At 40.9% G+C, this 20,220-nt stretch overlaps 1 protein-coding gene across 6 annotated transcripts in view; it reads left to right on the top strand.

Moving 5' to 3' along the window:
- Positions 1-20,220, top strand: part of fhod3a (formin homology 2 domain containing 3a) — a 53,686-nt gene that overhangs the window by 22,422 nt on the left and 11,044 nt on the right. For 2 of the 6 annotated variants that reach the window (XM_072370039.1, XM_072370038.1), the window contains exons 4-17: positions 3,089-3,156; positions 3,923-4,028; positions 7,295-7,389; positions 8,167-8,278; positions 8,509-8,603; positions 8,694-8,837; positions 9,026-9,261; positions 9,449-9,475; positions 10,658-10,759; positions 10,986-11,393; positions 12,494-12,553; positions 12,993-13,127; positions 14,934-14,984; positions 18,259-18,476. In XM_072370039.1, the coding sequence (XP_072226140.1) occupies positions 3,089-3,156; positions 3,923-4,028; positions 7,295-7,389; positions 8,167-8,278; positions 8,509-8,603; positions 8,694-8,837; positions 9,026-9,261; positions 9,449-9,475; positions 10,658-10,759; positions 10,986-11,393; positions 12,494-12,553; positions 12,993-13,127; positions 14,934-14,984; positions 18,259-18,476 (1,857 nt within the window). Of the gene's footprint in view, positions 1-2,840; positions 2,927-3,088; positions 3,157-3,922; positions 4,029-7,294; positions 7,390-8,166; positions 8,279-8,508; positions 8,604-8,693; positions 8,838-9,025; positions 9,262-9,448; positions 9,476-10,657; positions 10,760-10,985; positions 11,394-12,493; positions 12,554-12,992; positions 13,128-14,933; positions 14,985-18,258; positions 18,477-20,220 lie in introns of those variants that run through there. The other 4 variants (XM_072370041.1, XM_072370040.1, XM_072370042.1 and 1 more) reach the window with 4 other exon arrangements.

The following is a 20,220-nucleotide window of genomic DNA, read 5'->3' as shown; positions in this document are numbered from 1 at the left end:
ATTTTCTCAGTGATAAAGGTTTACTTTGTGTCTCCCTGCTGGTATGCTGCAGATTTTTTCATTCAGGCAACTGCTGCAATTAACAGCACAAATCTGAAAAGCTACTTCATACTTTAGTCCATCATATTGGCAGGTGGGGTGTCTTGTATGAGAAGTGGGAAAGTAAAGCTACTACTCTGAAGCAGTTAAATCTGTTTTTTATGATCTAATGATGATGTTTCACATCTGTGTGGTCCTCTCTATCTGGTGTTTCGACAAGATTAAACTGTAACTTCACTTTGGTTTCTGTGTTGCTCGTCTGATAAAGCTTTAATAGCAGTAACAGTCCAGCTTTATAGGAGAGGTTCTGATATTATAGGTGGAGAGTTTTCATTTCAAGGCATATATGGAAAAAAAGTTTTGTCTTTATCATAATGAATTAAACCATCCAGCCATATGATTACAAACGCAAGCAACCACATTAGAAACAAATGAAAATTAGGTATTTTTGCGGTGGGATCAATCGAATCTTTAGGAAATTCTGATGGAGCTAAATGACTCATCATGACTGACATGTTGTAGTGCACGTGAGGCCATGGTGAAACAGCGTGGACAAGAACTGAAAGTCCTCCAAAACAAAACAGTAAAAGAGGACCTATAAATGAGATGTGCCTGTCTGTCTGCGCTGGCTTACACATGGCTGCGTGCACGTGTTGGCAAGTGAACACACACGCACACATGCGCGCCGCACACAAGCACATGTACAAGCCACAGTGACACATCCCAGTGAGAGTTTAAACTTTTCTTGTGACCATAATAAAACCAGCGGCCAGGAAAAAGAGACTGACCAATAGAAGACACGTGGATGTCCCGACTTTTACTTCTTTTTCAACATCTGCAGATTTGTCTGTCAAGCCTGCGGAGCTCGACCACTGTAATTAAGATGTGTTGTTTTCATAGTTGGTGGAGAGCTGCTGCGGGATCTGAGGAAGAATCCAGCAGATTTTGTTTATCAAGACTGTGAGATAAGGCACTGCCCTTGGTGGAGCACATTCTCATATTTGTGAGATGGAGGCGCTGAAGCAGTGTTGGTCAGTCGAGGTGGTTGGAAAAGGGCTTTATTTATGTTTTAATTATTTCCAGCTTGTTTCAGTTGTGTTTACACTGCTGGAGCGCTTAGTTTCAAAAGGAGAATGGTCTATTCATTATTTAGTATTCCAAATTACATTTGAGCAGACTAGTAATTATGTTGACAAGCCTTTGTTAGCAGCTTTCAGGTGATTACAGGTTGTTGCTGTGACCGCACTAATGCTGTAATAGCTTTGTAGTGTGAGGCTTTCGTTTCACCTGTGCCCTTTGAAAAGATCCTAAACAAACTGAGATTTCTCTCAGTGAAAAAGACAAGTAATTCAAGATCATCTGTGAAAAACGATATCACCGTACACCTGACTTCACCACTAGTGGCAGACTAAAATAAATAAAGCCAAGTTTGAGCCTTATCGCTGCTGCTGACATGCTCCTGATGCACAGCAGACGTTTGGTAAAGGTTACCCTGACAGCCTCACTCGTGGCCTGATGAAGAACACAAACAACACACGTGAAGGTCTGCATTAAACCATGAAACTCAAGGGCCAGATGGAGTGTTCAAGTGGCCTCTTGATATCCTGGGAACACCTGGAGAATAACAGGAAATCTGATCAAACTGTCATTTTGAACGTGTGAGTTACAGCTGAGCCTTGTGTACGACTTCTTAGTATTTGTTTGAATTTCATTTCTTTTTTTCCCCTTTGTGACATATCCTCCACCAGACTAATCACGTGGACGATTTAATGACCTTCCATAATTTCATAGCTTACTGTAGACTATCGCAGATGTATTCCATGAATGCCGCTGCTGATCTCACACAAATGATCCTGCAGATTGGAGAGGCAGGCCTGACAGCCCTGTAATTCTTTGTTTGAGTGCGGAATGATAATGATTTTGACCCTGGCTTTGGGTTAGCCTTGCCTAGCGTAGCAACTGTTACCACGGAGGCAGCCTAGCCCAAGTCTGCACCCACATCAGAGTGTATATATTGTCCTTCCTTGCCCTTATAGTACATCCATACCCCAACCCCCAACACCCACCTCTCACGAGGGATCAGAGGTTTGATAATCGCCACACAAACTCTACACTCATATGTGTGCACACGCACACACTGATCCCTAGACCCCCATGCTGACACGTATTTGAATGCACAACAGTTCATATGCACAAACTGATGCTATGGACTGCGGCCTGAACAGACTTTAGGCTTAATGCAGAGCACTTAGGAAGATTATTTATCATCTGATAGTAGAATCAAAATGGTGTATGTGTACATATGTGACGTAGATACACAGACACAGAAATAATGATCTACCTGATAACAAAAAAGTTGAAACGTGATTATATTAAACTGAAATGACAATTTGACATCAAATACTCCCTCTCCAGAGACATACATTTGTAAGATCTCGTGTAAGGTATTATAGAAGTGTATTAAAAATTGTATTCGAAGCTAGAAGTAACAGTGTAAATATGATTGTCATGGTATACAAACCCAAACCTGTTGGTCCTGAGTGGTTTCTGTGCCGTGACCTGAATACCTCAACATTGAAACCCAGCCAGCAGCTCATTAACATTCCGATACGGCTCTAATCACCTCTGCAACGTGCGCGTGTGTGCCTGAGTGTGTTTGTGCGTGGGAGACAGATCATGCACGTGTTGCTCTGTGAGTGAGGGCACAGCGAAAGTGTGTGATGAAGTGCCTGCCTCAGGTGATTGGAACCCCACGGTGTGATTGGCCCCATCAAATTGCCGCCTTCCGCTCACCTCTCGGGCTGTTGTGCAGCTTTTGCACAGCTGAGACTCATTTTACCATCAAGTTTTATTGATCCACTCATCGGAATGAAAAACATGAAGGCTGGTGAGAGATGAAAGGGATGCAGGGAGAAGTATGAGACATCAAGTTTGTGTCCAAAGAACTTAACTCATTCTTGGTAGAAACATGACTTTTTTTCTTTCATGTTGCTTCATTGCAGCCTTTGTTCAGTTATATATGAATATACGCTTGTGTTTCCTCCTACAGAAAGACTCTATAACTCCAATGGACGTGACTTGAGGAGGGCACTGTTCTCTTTAAAGCAAATTTTTCAGGTAACGCACCCCCCCACCCACACACACACACACTCTTGCATATTTTACATGTAATTACAGTTGGTTGTTGTACAGAATACGGATGGTTATTGTGGCCACTGCGTGCTTCTGTGATGACAGAAATCTGCATCAACGTGGCATTTCTCTCCCTGTCTTTGCCTGTGCGTGTGTGTGTGTGTGTGAGTGTGTGTGTGAGAGAGAGAGAGAGAGAGAGAGAGAGAGAGGGAGAGGGAGAGAGAATCTTTTAGTTTACAATGGGAAGAGCCCGCTTCTAAAATAAACCAAAGGACCTATTTTCTACAGCACATGCACAAAAAGCAAAAGGCTTTGGAAAACTAGATAGTAAAGAGTGAATTTAACTATTTAAACTATGTGCAGCATTAAAGTAAAAAAAAAAACAACAAATTGTACTTTTCTACAAAAAAACGTGTTAATACTGTTCACCCTCCTTTTCACCGCTGTCTCAGATGTCCCTTACATATGTTCTGTCAGGCATTTTAAATTGTACTCATCGTCCTTCTAGTTGCGTTTTGCTGTAATGCACAAACATTTGTTTACAAAGCGGACTGTGTATTGGAAAGTCTTAATCTTTTAATCCTAATTTCGCACGCTACTGCCATCGTGTGGCGACACAATAAATGGCAATTTGAATGCATAAACATAAGTATGACTTTCAGCAGAAGTTTTGCTTTGCTTTTGGCTGTGAAAGACCACTGTATCTCAACATGAAGGTGATTTATTTCCTTTTTTCTCTGCCTTGAATTAGGATGACAAAGACCTGGTCCATGAGTTTGTGATGGCTGAAGGTCTGACATGTCTCATCAAGGTGGGAGCAGAAGCTGACCAGAACTACCAGAACTACATATTAAGAGGTATAGTCTCTAGAAATGTACATCAATCTATTTTTTTCTTTTCTGTAATGAGGCTCAAACTGTCTAGATATTTATATTGATACATCAAAAGTGCAAACAGATAGCGCACTACCATTTCCAAGTGAATAATTATAAGATTAGTAATATAATTAGTGTATAAGTATTGTGTTCTTCAGATAAACTATCTTCTGGAAAATGATCTAATCTGTCTGAATGATAAAATTGTACTCTTCCGTTCATATCCATCAGAGGTAAGTCAACTCAGTTACCCAGAGAGGTTGTTACTATTTATCTTAGACATTTAAACATCCACACACACACTTTCCTTTGGTGTTTTCTTTTTCTTTTCTTTTTTAGTTTCCTCACACCAAACATTTGCTTCCGAGTACATAGTAATTATGTATATTACTTGCATAATGAGTTGCTATTTGCAACCACTTCAAAGCTCTTACTTCAAGGAATTAAAGCAGTTGTCAGAAGGCTGTTTCTGAACAAAACATCTCAGGGAGCTATACTACAAACCCAAAAGTGGCTAAGGCCTTTATAGCTCTTTGTTTTCACGATGGCACAGTATGTCAAAAATACTCAACACGCTTGTCTGTCAAGTGGAAATTACCAAGCTAGCATGAGAGACTGGGCAGTTTTTCCACATGTGGTTATAAAGTTTTAGTTTTTGTTCAGAAATGTAAAGTTTCTATCTTTGAGTCCAAATGCACAACTGAGAAATACACGGGCAAATGTAACCACTGTGTTTCCTCTTCACACTATGTATGAGCAGTTTGCTTTAAGATTAAAACAAAAAAGGGAAATTAAAGAATCATCGGCAGGATACTTGAGGAGGAAGATAAGATGCTATGAATTTTATTATTAATACAATTACACAAATTTCTTAGTATGATATACAGTATAAGTGACAAGTTTGGAGCCCCTACACCGAATTCACCTTTCTGCTGTTAGTTTCTCCACCTCCACCTGCTTCATTGTGGACGGGTGTGAGCCAGTATGGTGTCTTGCTGCAAATTTGTCTCGTCTCTGGATTGATTCGATTTTGACTTTTCTGTCTTCTTGGATCTTCTTTGCTCCATCTAAGATTTTTCCGTGATATGAAACGGGCCACTTTCCAGTGACTTCTCCATCCATTGGTGCCCAACCAGGTGTTTCCATTTGGATATTTACCTTTGACCTTTAAGCCCATGTGATACCAGCCACCTGGACTCTCGTAATAATAATTTCCTCTGACAAGCAAAATAAGTGTAAAAAAAAGTCTTTCACGTCTCTGAAAAGCCCCTTAATATAAGTCTGATGTTTGTCATCGAGTTTATAATCTCTGATGAGCACTATGTCTCTATAAAATTTAACAATTTAAAATTTAAGTGCTACTTTCTACATATCATGTGGAAAATTTAAAAGCACGCATACAGCTGCAGCCATTCACCACCTAAAACTCTTCTTACATTTTGGTAAGTGTCCATTTTGATCCTGTCATGCTACCAGGAGTAAGTGTCCCAAATTCTGAGAAGCTGTTTCTTCCATCTGATTCCACAAATCTTCCATCCAATCCTGCGAACTGAATGGTAGTTTAAGGCGGTCCAGTGAGGCGGATGATAACTGAAGTCGCCATGCTGTGTGCGAGGGATCTGTGGCTTCTATTTTAAGCCCTGACTCAACTTTCCTTCTGTTGCTTTGACACATCAGCAGCAGTGCAAAATCATCTTTCATCACAAAGCAGTCTCACAATTAGTAGCAATAAAGCTGTTGTGTTCAGCGAATCAGAAGGAACTTATAAGAACCTGATTTTAATTCTATATTGCTTAATTAATCTGGATCAGTGGCTGCTATCATTTTAATTGTCCAGCTTCTCTTCTTGTCCATACCTGCAAGTGTTCCTCAGTAAAATACCTTACCCTAATTACTCTAGATGTCTTGGTCATAATGACCAGATTGATGATAAATAAAGCCTCCCAACTCAGAGATATGATTGATTTCTCTTGGCGATTTGCACATGGATTCATGTGATGTGATGTGTAATCTTTTTATTAAATCAGATCCAATGGGGCCAAATTACATGTGAAAAGAAAGAAAAGAGTCATACATCTAGCTGAAATAAAACTTGAAGGGCTCAGCGGGGCATTTTAATTTGGTCATATTTATTTTGTGTGTCTGGCTTCCTATTTAACCAGAACGACAGCCCGGTGTGTTGTTGATTGTTGTATGCATGATACGGGCTGAGTTGTAAAAAACAAGATATGTGCCCGTGCAGCAATATAGAGTTTTTCATTTTTCACCGGTGGTTTGATTTTCATACAACAATTAGGACATTAAGTGTAATGAAAAAGATCAAATATGAAACACTGGTGTGCAGTAAAGTAGCTTATATGCATATATATATATTACCATTTCTGAAAATGTTAATTGAAGTTAATCAGCAGATGGCTCTAATGAGCATTCAGAGCCTTAAAAAAATCAACCATTTTCAACACAATTTTCTGGATAGCTTCAGTGCTTCAAGAAGCTTTATCTGGCCACTACTACTGGTGAACCCTCTGTAAACTTCACCACGTATGTTTTCCATGCAGTGGAGGGTGCAGAGGGGTGTAACTGCCTTGTGTTGCAGCCTGCTCTCATTTAGGGGTAAATAAGGGGCTTTATAAAGCACAATAAAAAATGAAGTCCATTTTCTAGATTAACCCATCCAAGTCTTGGTAACAGATGTGAACTACAACAGGGGGCCCTTTAATCTTTCCCCACTGGCTCACAGAAGCTGCTTTATTGTTTTTACTCTCCACTGCATGTTTTATCCACTACTGAGACGTTTGGGACTACACTTGAAGGAGCTTTTTCACATTGACATGCTCCTGCTGTATGTGAACTGTGTTCACACAAACTTACATTCAGCATGTTATGCAATTTACCTCAACTTGGCTGTTGTTTTAGGCTTAATATTGTGTGTGCTACCATTTTGAATGCAGCAATGTAATAAAACCACATTTGTTAATATAATCGTCTCAAAGTAGTTTGGTTTAGCTTTTAGCTGGCCAGTGATGTGTAAGAGAAGATTTTTAGCAGTTATTTCTAATGAAATAAGTTAGTGTTTTAATTGGCTTGCCTCGCACTTCAAATACTGGGAAAAAAAAAGTACTATGGCTGAAAAACATTTTCCTTTCTGCCCTTTTGTGTTTTCACAAGAAATCCTTGTTGGCTTTTTCTCTTTTTTTTAACTTTGTGGGCTCTAACCTTTTGTTTCTATCTCCTCCATCCTTTGTCAGCTCTTGGGCAGATCATGCTGTATGTGGACGGGATGAACGGAGTCATTGGCCACCCCGAGACAATCCAGTGGCTTTACACTCTTGTTGGCTCAAAGGTAAAGCCAAGCGAAAAGGGGAAAAAAAAATTAAAGGCTGTAGGCTGTCATTAGCTCTGAGCAACCATCCATTGTTTGGAGAACATTATTTTTAGCCTCTATTCAAATAAACACACACAAACACATCCCTGATGTAGTCTGTGTCCTGACCCGACATGGTGCCGTCTTCGTATTTCTTTTGTTAGTTTCAAAAACACATATCCAGGTTTCGATGCAGCTAGCTACTCTCCCCATATCTTACAATAAACTTGTTGGGGAACTGATGCACTGATACTGAGCCTCTTAAACACGAGCACACATAACATGCAGTGTACAGGGCCTGATGAAGATCCTGTGAAGACTTAACCTGACCATAACAACTTGACTCGCTGAAACTCTTACTCTAAAATTAAAACTAACCATAACTATACCCTAACTTTAAACCAAGTCTTCAGTCTAAAATGCTATGATTTATATGTCTGGCCTTCTTGTGCCCAAAAAGGAGGCGAATCCCCACAATGAGACTTTGTAAACACATTTCAGTCATCCCAACATGCATAATACAAGTCTCCAGACACAAACAAGCAAACAAGCAACAAGAAAGTTTGTATTTCTTTGTTGCCAGCACTTCTAAATCTGCGTCCCATGCATTCTGTCAAACCATACGAACCCCATAATGCATGCAACACACATATTTCTAACGCCACTCACACCTTTCCACATGTCATGGTCACAGGAGTGAAACATTGTGTACCCATCTTTTGTGAAAACTATGTCTCTTTGTCATTTCTCCACTAGTTCCGTCTGGTGGTGAAAACAGCTCTGAAGCTGCTGCTGGTGTTTGTGGAGTACTCCGAGTCCAACGCGCCGCTGCTGATACAAGCCATCACCTCTGTGGACGCAAAGAGAGGTACAGATAGGCTAATGTGAAAACAACTCCCGAGGAGCTTACTGTCATTAATTATTCTGTTTGTCTAATAGAGCATTTGATTCATCCTTAGTATGATATACAGTATAAGACAGCTACTCATTCAACTGAATTGGTTGGTGTCTATGAAATAGGGCTGTTTTTTGTGATAGTAATAAGATAATCAATCAATTTCTGTCTTTATCTACAAATGTTGACGGAATGGTACTCAGGCTGCAAGCCGTGGTCTAATACTATGGAGATCTTGCATGAGAAGGATGGAGTGGACACTGAGCTCCTCGTCTATGCCATGACCCTCATTAATAAGGTATGTATACCTGTATACATTTAAAAAGCTTCTTTATAACTCAGCCTCAGTCATACCTTTATAACTTATCTGTGTCCTGTCTTGCTGCAGACACTTGCAGCACTGCCCGACCAGGACTCCTTCTACGACATGGTGGATGGTCTAGAAGAACAAGGCATAGAGTCAATCTCCCAAAGACACCTGGGACGAAAAGGCACTGACCTTGACCTGGTTGAGCAGCTCAACATCTATGAGGTTTGAGACAAACAATTGTTAAAAGTTTCACAAGCTTTTTATTACAGAGCACAGATCGGATTCTGAGTGTTTTTTGTGTCCAGTGACTATGATGAAGCCTGACTTCATACAGTATTTATAGTGCAATAGCTCAACATTTGATATCTTGAGAAACACCTTTCATCCCCCCAATCATTCTCCCCCATCAGACGACCCTGCGGCATGAAGATGGTGATGACGACAGCCAGCCCCCACCTATGGGACGGCGGGACCGCCGCCGAACCAGCCTTGGAGGTGGTGACAAGCAACGAGGCCTAGAGAGGAGGCGGAGCCGCCGAGCCTCTCTCGGACGATCTGGTCACGCATCTCCCTGCAGCCCTGCATCCCCACAAAGAGCCGGCTTCCAGCCTTTCAGTGGACACAGAGCTGAGGACTTGAGTGAAAGGTGAGAAACAGAGGAAGGCAATGAAGTGCCAGACTTAGTTAACTGTAGGGAGATTAATAAGGTGTCATGACTGAGCAAAAATTTTAAAAAAGCGTTGGTTTTAGGCATAATAAATGATTGTGGTGCCAATTAGTCCTCCCTGAGCTCAGAGGGCCAGATCTGACTATTGTGCCACTTTCTGCTCCAGAGCATTGTCAGGTTTTCTTCCATCCATGTAAGTCCAAACATCACTCAGAACCACACCAGCTGCTGACCTCTTTGGCCTCCACTCCTCACACACTTATTGTGACAGCCACCAGTGTGTCCTCACAACTCAAAGCGTGGATTTTCCATCTGAAGCCAAACTCTACTGAACTGCAGCCCCACATGCTAATTTTTCTGAATAATAAAATAATTCTCTTCAGCAGCACACGCATTTAGGGTCTAACTCTACCACAAGCATAAACATTAAACCAGCACGGTCGTATTGCAGTGCTGTGTGCATTTTACACGAAAATGGGAATTTCAGTGGGATTCGAGCTGACTAACAAAGGTGAATCTTTCATCTTCTTCCACTGCTCCACTGTTGCTCCTTCACCACCATTACTACATGTGCCTCCTCTCCGTTTCTCCATCCTAACTGTGTGTTCCAAGCCGCAGATACTGTCTAAATGTACTGCCGGGATGAGTGCGTATCTTGAAAAAGAAGTGAGAATGTTTGATAATTTTTTTTCACTTTTTAAAAAAATATATATATATTGTTTTAATGAAATGATAAGTGAAAGTTATTCATGTCAGGGACCACATCCTGCTCCATATTTTGCATGCACACACAGAAAAACAAACGCAAGTTTTATTGGCCATTCCATTCGTCACACACATGGCTCTGGTCTTGTGGAACAACACCTGGTACACACAGACTCGAGTGCAACAAGGCTCATCTGGTTTCACTAGACAAAACAGTGCTGGTGGCACTGATCTCAAGTCACTTTTTAGCCTTTCACCCCCTTCCCATACCATCATATTTTGCCTTCATGTGTCTGTAAAACCACCTAACTGGAGGCATGAAGTGTGTAATTTAAAACATTCATCCACAAGTGATCTTATTTCATGTCAGTGTTCTCCTTCCTCTCTTCTGTTTTCTTTCTGTGTTTTTTGTCTGTCTTGATGTGGTATTTGTCACGTCTTTGTTTGTAGAGTAAACGTCTGTTAGCTTTTGCTGCACAGATTTAAACATTGTTTCCATGCATCGGTCTCGTCTGAACCTCCATCTTTTCTTTTCCCCTGTTTTCAACACTTCCTAATTTCTGTGGAGATTTCTGTTTGCATGCTACTCTGATGTATCACATCATCTCTCCCTCAATCCTCAAAATCCGTCTGTGCATTCACCCCTCCACCCACCCACCCGTGTCTATAGAGAGGAAAAATGTGAGGCTGGCATAGAGGAGGAGGAAGAGGAGACTCCTTTGACTGAGTCTGATTCGGATGAGCAGGAGGGGGCTAATCAGACCACCTCCAGGTATTTTAGGACTTGGTGGTGACATGGAAATTGAATATTGTCCTGTTTCTTTGTGATCTGTAAAAAGGGAGCAGTTTATTACATGTGTCTGTTGTTTAGTGTTGAATATGTGCACAGTTTGACCCGGGTAGCCCTTAAATCTGTTTGAAGGGCACATACTTCTCTCTCCACCGACCAGTTATGTTTTCCTGTGCTTATTCCTCTCAATCCATTCCTCTGTTCCTAGCCTGGCTACATCCATCGTTCACAGAACAACCCTACAGTCCATCACCATCACTTCCAGAAAGGAGTGTATAAAAGAGGATGAACACAGGAATCGTGCAGAACCGCCTCCAACAGCCACCTCTCCCCCTTCTACCCCAACCTCCTCTTCTGCAGTGTCCTGCACTCTCAGCCCCCCAGCACAGCCCTCCCTCCTGGCCACGCTGCTGGCCAGGAAAAGGTCTATCGTCACCGTCCCGGCCACCAAGGAAGTCAGTCCACCATTGCGTGGAAGCTCCCATCCCTCCCCTGACCGCCTGCCCTATCTCCCCCACTCGCCCTTCCATCTCTTCTCATATGATCTCGATGAGGAACCGTCACCTTCAGCTCAATCTAAATGCAGCGAGGAGCCACCCAAAACCACATCTCCCAGGTCAGATGGGACGGCATAACGCAGTCACCCATAACTTCAAGAAGCTATCCTTTTATTTCCTCCACTTTCCACCTTTATTTTTTCACTTTCCACTTGTGTTTCTGGCTTTTATCTTGGCACCAGCTTGGATCTTTCTCTCTGCGCCACTTTTGTTGTTCATCACCTTCCCTTTTCACTAGTTCTTTTCACGTCTTTTACCTCACAGCCTCTCAACTCGAGCCTGTCAACGCTCTTATTATCACCTTTCATTTCTTCACATATCTGTTCCTAGTTCTCCCACTACTTTGATAACCCACACTTGTTTGCAACCTGTACTTTGCTCCTCAGTACCTTGGCTTCCCCCTCCTTTCAAAGACGGCATAAGCAGATGTCTTCCTAACCTCTTCACTTTTATGAGCAGAATACCCTTGCTTCTTCCTTTAGGGAGAACTTTTTTTTTTCTTTTATCATAAATTTTTGTCTTTAATATTCTAGACATAGTATTGCAGTTTTTATCTTTATCAGTTTTTTATCTCTTGCTGAATGAGATTAGTTTACAATACACCCCACACCTGATCTATCGTGTATGTTTCAGTCGGTGCTTCTAATTGTAGCATACTATCAGGCTTGTTAGTAAGTATGTATAATAAGCAGAAATAACTAGAACTATCATTAACAGAAATCTGATGCTAATGTTTTGGAAATTAGTCATACTTCTCCTTTTACACCACCATTGGGAAATATAAATAATATGTCACCTGTTGTTATTTTACGTGTGGCACCAGAGCCTTAAATAACATGCCAGTAGCTGCTGCCTGCAATGGCTAAACGACTTGTCAAGGTAAATATGTTTTAGTGAAGGGTCTTTTCAGATTCAGAGGGCAGTAGGTGTGGACAGACACCTTGTCTGGAATTTTCCTAAAACTTAATTGAATAAACATCATAGAAGTTAGTAATAGGGATCCCTCGAGTGTTGCACCAACAGTATTCCTGTTATGTAAGCGGGTGTCACATTTGGTTCATGCCGCAAGTCTTACGCAGACGACATGGTGTCGTGTAACTGAGCGAATGGTGAGCTCACTCGGTGTCACCCGCTTTCTCACCGGCATTTTCTCCTTCAGGAATGGAAGTCTCATGTCCTACTCCTCTCTCAGCACCCCAAGTACACCCACCAGCTCAAGGTGAGAGGACTGCTCACCAACATGTGCCTCCACACATGCCTGGGAACCGCCCTAAAATACACAGTCCATGTACTGTAAACAGGTTCACATAGAAGTACACATTCATGTGTGTTTACAACAGCAAACGTGGGCGATAAATGTAGACAACGTGCGGTGCCCTCTTGAAATACTGATGTGAATCAGCCTGCTGGTTTCAGAACTTTCTCTTTTCTCCTCGAAGGACACAATCATTTATACATGAACTATACCTAAACATGTGGAAACTCTGCTTACTCAAGGCGCATGGGTTGTGTTTTATATCTATAGCTGTTTATCAGAATGGTACAAAATATACAGGATTAGAGACCCATCAATCTTAGAACATATTCAGTCATTTTAAAAATGTACATGTCATTATAATCAATCATACTTTTCTTTCCCGTCTCACTCTCTCCCACAGGCCAGCTGTAGGAGGACTCCTGTCCTCCTCCTATCGACAGCACCAGGAGTCTCTGGCTGCTGAGCGAGAGCGCCGCCGAGTGGAGAGAGAGGAGAGACTGCAAAAGATAGAAAGAGAGGAGAGGAACAAGCACAGGTGAGGCCTCACTAGCTTTGTTTTTACGAGGGCCTGCATCTGTTTGAGTTTGGATTGTTTTTAAATGATAAGGGGAGGACCCTTATCATTTAAAAACAGTATAGTGCTGTGCTTTCATAAAGGGACACATTTTATTTGAAAATGACCAAAATCAGCAGAGATTGAAAGCTCTGATTATTTCATCTCTACAATGGGTCAAACTGGAAAGAAGCAAATACCAGAATACAACTCAAAACTGTTTTTCAGTAGATCCTTGCTGCCCTCCAAATGGCCATGGCTTTCAAATGCAAAACACCTAGTATGATGTCATCATGGTAATTTGAATATAAAGCTCCTATCCAGAACCATACCTTCATACGTTTTCTAACAATGTCCAGTAATAATGCTAAGGTAAGCTAAGCAGATGGAGAGCAGTGTTGATCTTAAACTGTAAAAAAATCAAATAACTATTCACCTTTCAAGTGATAAATAAAAGGAGACCAGACAAGTTGAGAGGCACACAATATAATATACAGTGTCTATTAAAAGTGAGCATACTTCAGTCGAATATAACAGGTCAAAAACAAACTGCTCTCACCTGTTATTCAGAATCTTGTGGGGATGTCAAAGCAAGCAACTAATACAACGTAGTTTCTGCTTGATTATTTATCAGCTGCCTTAGTTAACATTAGCCCCGCTTCTGTCCTGTGTGTGTGTGTGTTAGCACATAAATATTCTTGTTTCAGTGACTGTATCCCTAAAGCTGTCCTCATTTTGAAACCGTGATGTGTTGCATCCTTTCAACTACAACTGATTGCCTGCTTGTGATGCTTTAAGTTAGCACTGCTAAAGCCTAGTTCACACAGCAAGAATTTTAAGCCTGATTTTCACCTCGCAGGAAAACGCTGAAGGTCACTGACAAATAGCTGAGACAAATCGACAGTTAGATCAGTTACTAATCGCTATGTGTGACCGCTCAAAAAGATGAGATATGTGAGGTTCGGGGAAATACCCCAGTCTCTGACTGATAGTGAATGGTGTTGAGCCATTGACCAGGACGTACAGCCAATGGGAGCAGAAAAGAAGGCGTCACGATTTGGGCGAAACCCGAAAAATAAAAAAATACAAACAAACAATAAGCATAACAGTGAACGTGGAGGAGGAGTCTGCTCAGGAGATTTAGCAGAATTTAGTTAGACGCTGGCGAATATCAGACAGTGCAAAGGCAAGGTGAAAAACTACTAGATCTCTTCAACAACCAGGTGAGACGAACAGACTCACCTGGTCACCAGTGTGCTCTTTAATTATATGCTACTGCTAACAATGAGGAAGAGACTAGGCTTCAGGAGAGCTGGAATCACTGGATATATAATATAGGTAAAATCAGTCAAATGAGTTTGGGGTTAGGTCAGGTGAAAAATCTAAGACAGTGTGTGACCCCCTCACACAGATTAGCCATGTGGTGTGAACACTTACAAACTCCCAAGCACAAGACAGACACGTCTTGTAGTGTGAACAATACAATTTAGTGAGAATGAAAATCACAGAGTGTGAACTTGGCTTAAATCTTAGCCATTTAAAATCGTTTCCAGGACATCTCTTAATCTCTTAATTGTAGGTACTAAAAAATGACCAGGGTAACACTCCAGAATAGTCACTGCACTTTTTTTAATCAGAACATGGTATCATGTGTTGGGTTGGCTCTGTAACTGCTTACATGTATTATTTGCAGCCATCTTTTATTCACCCCAGTGGCCATACAGGAGGACTTGGTGGTGTAGGGCATGATTATTATCTTTAAAAATTCTGTTTGTCTGCCTCTCACAGCCGCGGCTATGTGGATAAAATGGAAGAAGCCAGGCTTGCGCGGGAGGAGAGGTAAGTGTGCACATTAAATCAAAACAACACAGAGCAGCTGAACCCCCTGGGAATATGTTTGAGCTGGCGGTTTGGGAAGCTTGGTAATAGTGTAATTGTTTTCAGGTTAAAGCGGTGCCCTCAGCTGCCAGAGGCTGGGGGGCTGCTGAACTGATTTTCCTCGCTGTTTGCCTGTCTTCTCCTTTCTGAAGGAGTTGGACTTTAACTGCTTCTCTCTGCCAAGGGTCTGATTGTTTTGGCTGCATGCCATGAGAAAATCAGATTCCTGGATTTGTTGAGCTTTTCACATTGAATGCACATGTAAATACATAAAAGCATGTGCACTCACATCCACTCAGGAAGAGTTTTCATGAGGCTTATAAATCTATGTTTGTGTGCAGATGGGAATCACAGGAAGCAAGAGATTTAGTCGAGAGGGTATGTGAGGTCATGTCCACATTAAGGACGGATCATACTCAGAGCAGTCATTTATCAATTAGGACAGATAACAACTGTATCAAAGGAAAACCCAGTTTCACCACAGTATTTCAAAATATGCAAAAACACCTTGCTATACCTCTTCAGCTATTCCTCATTTCTATTCTCTTTCCACTGGCAGTCTGAGCCAAGTGCTGTTGCTTTTCCTCAAGGCAGTCTTTTTCACCCTCAAATAAAAGCACAATTAATACAATAACACATGAAAAATAGAGGAGCAGGGAGAGAAACACAAACATTTGATTCAATAACAAACAGAAGAAACAAGCATGAGAAAGACATTCAGAGAGGGTCATGATCATATGGGGCAAGTATGTGGGAAAAGCATCCTCAGAGCAACACTGATTTATAGGATGCATCTGCACAGTAAAACCTGGTCGAAAAGAACACGCACGACATATTAGGACTTTAATGTCAAATAACAAAAATTATTGCTGAATGTACCGAACTGTGGTTGGACTGAACCATTTTCAAAAGCCTAGAGTCATGTTTGGTTTGGTACATCATTCAAGCAGTAATTAAATTACATTACAACATAAGACAAATTGATGAGCTTGAAAAAAGTGGTAAACCTAGATATGCTTAAAGTGAAGGGAGTATCATTTGCTCAAGTGCGTATGAGCTTAGAGCTCTGGCATGCTGAGATGCAGGCAAACATTCAGATTTTTTTCCTTTATATATAATTACCAATACTGCAAAGTAGAACTAGATCATTATAGCAACATTAATGTGAAGGCTAAAGAATAAAAGTACTCCTAAATCTGCAGAAGTTTTTCTCAGAGCACTGATTAAACAGAACCCAAATCTGTTCATTGATGTAACATAGTTTGATATTTTCTTTTTGCTTACACAAAAATGATCCATTTATACCTTAGAAAGGCTGAGATGCATCACAACTTTTGCCTCATTCAGCATTCTGTGATCTGCGAAAAAGCAAATTAGTCTCACATCTCTCCTGTGCTGCTCGCTGACCTCCCCCCAGGAGTTTCCAGAACACAGAAAAGGCTTTGTGTTGGCAGATTAACACTTGTTTGGACTACACAAATAACTTTTTGGGAAGCTTTCCCTCACAGTAATGTGACAAATTGTGAACATGTCAGATGAAGCACTTGCTGCACTTAAATCTGCTTTGGATATCAAGGTTATCAGTATTTGTTTTTCCCACGATACTCACAGTTGTGCATTTATATAGGGGATCCCTCTCAGAGGAGATGCACTGGAAGCTTTTCTTACTGTTTACATTTTACTAATAAACACCAATAAATGAGAACTAGATCAGAAGGAGAGCAGCAAAATAGCAGTAGAGACTTACAATGAGCTTAAGTAAGAAAAAAGTGCGCAAAGATAATGCAAGTTTTCAATTTGACTACATTAGCACACAGTTAATGAGTTGCTAAATGCTATTGTCAGATAATCCTTTGTTCCAGATCACCAGCCCTGAACAGTTATCCTATAAATTGAATGGATTGGTTCCTTGGCTTTGTCATGTATGAAACTTTTAGAGACTCATTGGTGCACTGCAGTTCCAACATGGAAAAGCTCAGCCAGTCTTGACTGAATTTTTCGTGTATTATTTGTTCAGTTTATAAAAATGTATATACAGCCTTTGAAAAGTATATAACAAGTAGTGTATTGCATCTTTGATTCTCAATGTTTTAATATTTGGATTATATTGTTGGTCAGTCACTTACATCTAAAGTTGAAATATACATGTAGATCAGGAAAGACTACATTTGGTCTTTCACTTTGAGCCTCACACTGAACAAACTTCAATTGAGAATCCAATATTACATATTTGTATTGGTTAAAAATAGCTTGCATAGACATGCCCTGTGCTCAATTTTTCAAAGAGTGATTAATGTATGCAATCAGAGCTCTCAGTGAGAGACTGCATATCGGTGTGTATTGCAAACTTTCACTCAACACATTTTATTTTCATGTGTAAGAGGCCATGTTAAAGCCCACAATACACACTTGGCTCATTCGCTCAATTTCACTCTTAATCGCATGCAGATCGACACGAACACACACATGTGTATTAGTGTCTGGTTTCTTCAGATGTCTGAAGTGGCTTGATGCTAATGAAGTCTGAACAGAAGCTGCACACATTCACGGTGCTGTGGGAAAGAGGAGGAGTTAGAGAAAGAAAAGAAGAGAGAGAGGATTGATTCAGTGCCCTAAAGCTCAATGCTGGTCGGCAGGTTGAATGGTAAAGTTTGGTAGAAGGAGAAAGGAAAGGAGAGAAGACGAGAGAAGGAGCCAGACAGTGGAATTGGACAATGAAGGACAGCTGACTGGGGCACATCTTGAACAGGTTCAGTCCGATTAACTTCTAATCTGTAGCCTTTCGCGACCAAACTAACATTAACTTCTCCCCATCTGTCCCATTCTTCTTTCCTGCTGTTCTCTCCTTCTCTACAGCCTCCTCCCTAATGCTTCTTTTGAATTCTTCTTGTAGAATATGTGGACTGCTTCTGAAAGCATAGCAGACAAGACAGGAGAGGAAAGCAATATAGGGAATCTTTTTCCTACAGCAAATGAGTGATGAATACATTGAGTATCTTGTGAACAATTAATAGAGCGGGGTAACTAACAAGAAGGGATTATAAATGTAAAAAGGAGGTGAAGTGAAGTGAAATTGGGTCCCTTGGCAGAGAGTAAAGAAAAGTGGTTTAGTTTTGGCAGTTTGGCAAAGACCAAAACTGAGAACAGTATTATCAAGGAATGCAAGACAGAAGATGCATTGTCTAAGATTGTTGTTTTCCCTCTTTCATCCTTCCCCTTTCTCCTTATCCTTTAGGTATAAGAACGTGGAGCGTCTGGCAGCGGAGGAGTACGAGAGGGAGCACGTCCGGGTTTCAAGAACTCGCCCTGACCTCAGTCTGGCCTTTGAACCCTCAGAAGCCTGGCCCTCCTCATCACGTAGCAGCACCCCGTCCTCATTTGCCTCCCAGGAGGAAGCAGAGGCTGAACTTGAAGCCGAGACCCCCACCACTGCCTTGACACCCTCCGAGACTGGTAGGAAGACCAAAAGAGTAGAGTTGAAAGAGTACATTCATGTGTTATTAACAAACTGAGAAATAATTTGAAAGACAAGAAAAACTGTTAGCACTGCACAGCTGTCTAGTATATATGATATTGTTTATAGAGGAGTTTAGACATCTAAGAGAAATTAAGAATGCTCAAAACACATATTATATAGAGTTGAATGGATTTTGATGGAAATTGTGACACTCTTGGTTCCACAGGGTAAAGCGAATGCAGTGTAACACTACATTTGCCACATTGATTTGTGAACTACTGTATTTAAAGCCTTGCGTTTCTCATTTGCCTGTCGTTGAAGGAGCAAGGGAAAGGTCTGACACATGTACACTGAAGTATTGACATACTTCTGAAAGCTAGGTCACTTCCACTCTGTGACTATTGTTAAGCTGCAAAAATGTCTCAGAAAAGGACATTTCAACAAACTGAGAGACTTTGAGTCAAGCCTTTGAGGAGTACAATAAAGTAGTTTTGCTTTACTGTATCGTTGCACTAACACCAGCTAACATGCTAACGTTTGAAGCCCTTCCACCCTTTGTCATGTGCCTATGACGTGATTGTCATGCAACTAAATGCGTATAGATAAGTCCTGAAGTTTTTGAGCAACACACAAGACAGACTAGAGCCATTTATTGATATTTGGTAGAACCTTTTTTTGGTTGCCTTTCGTGGAATGTGGAAGAGAGTGCATACAGGCTAATAGAGTCATTTCCCCACAGTTGTCTAAGCCTCCTTCTGGCCACTATAAAGAATGCAGGTTTCATGCAACTTTATGTTGGCTTTAATTTTTAGACCTGCTGGTTACTTCTTTGATTTATACACATTTGAAAGTATTTTAAGTCCATCCAAAGAAATCCATCTGATGAATTCTAATAATCAAGAAAGTCAAAAATCAAATATTTTGCTAAAAATCTAGAGATGTGTCTATCTCTTTATGGCTCTTACTCCTTATTGAATTTAATTGTCCACGATTAACTGATCTGCTGAGCTAAAGTGCTTGAAATAAAAATCATTGTTGTGATTGTTCACGTCAGTTCACTGGATTTAGAGACCCTTATGCCTGAATTACTAAAAACTAAACTAAAGTGAAAAGCAAAAAAAGAGCATAAAAATGAATTTTATAAAAGAGAATGCATAGCAATAAATGCAAGGTTTGACTTGATAAACATCTAGAACTTAAAGGCCATGTCTCTGTGCGAAAAGTTCAGGTAACTTGTATTACTTTGATCCCTGTTGTTTAATATGTTGTTGAGTCATAATGAAAACCAGAAGGTTGTTAGTTCAATTCCCAAAAGTGTGGCCCTAAGCAATAATTCTTCACCTGAAATTTTTTCACTTTGCAGCCTGAATTTAAATTAGCATGCAATCAAGAGCAACAGACGAAGAAAGGACAGGTTGTGGAAAGCAATGAGCCAAAAATAGGGGAAAACATCAGGGGATTGGAATGAAAAAAACTTGCACACACGTAGAGGACATGGGTGCAAGGGTTTTGAAAGACCTATTTGAATGAGTTATGCCCAAACATCTTGTGCAAGAAAACTGCCTTATTTTGGAGTGCCTGTGCAGCCACGAGCAGAGGTACTGTGGCTCACACAGGCGAGTGTATGAGGCCTCATGGTGTCGTGTTTTTCTAACCCCGCATGCATCAGTACAAGGACTGTGCTGCTGGGTTACGTATGTGTACGGCGTACATGAGCATGTTTTGATGTAAACAGGAATT

Source organism: Leuresthes tenuis, unplaced genomic scaffold, assembly GCF_036924035.1.
Source record: "Leuresthes tenuis unplaced genomic scaffold, fLeuTen1.0.hap1 SCAF_18, whole genome shotgun sequence".
Classification (NCBI taxonomy): Eukaryota; Metazoa; Chordata; class Actinopteri; order Atheriniformes; family Atherinopsidae; genus Leuresthes; species Leuresthes tenuis.
The sequence above is the reverse complement of the archived record's forward strand: the minus strand, read 5'-3'. Positions and strand labels throughout refer to the sequence as shown.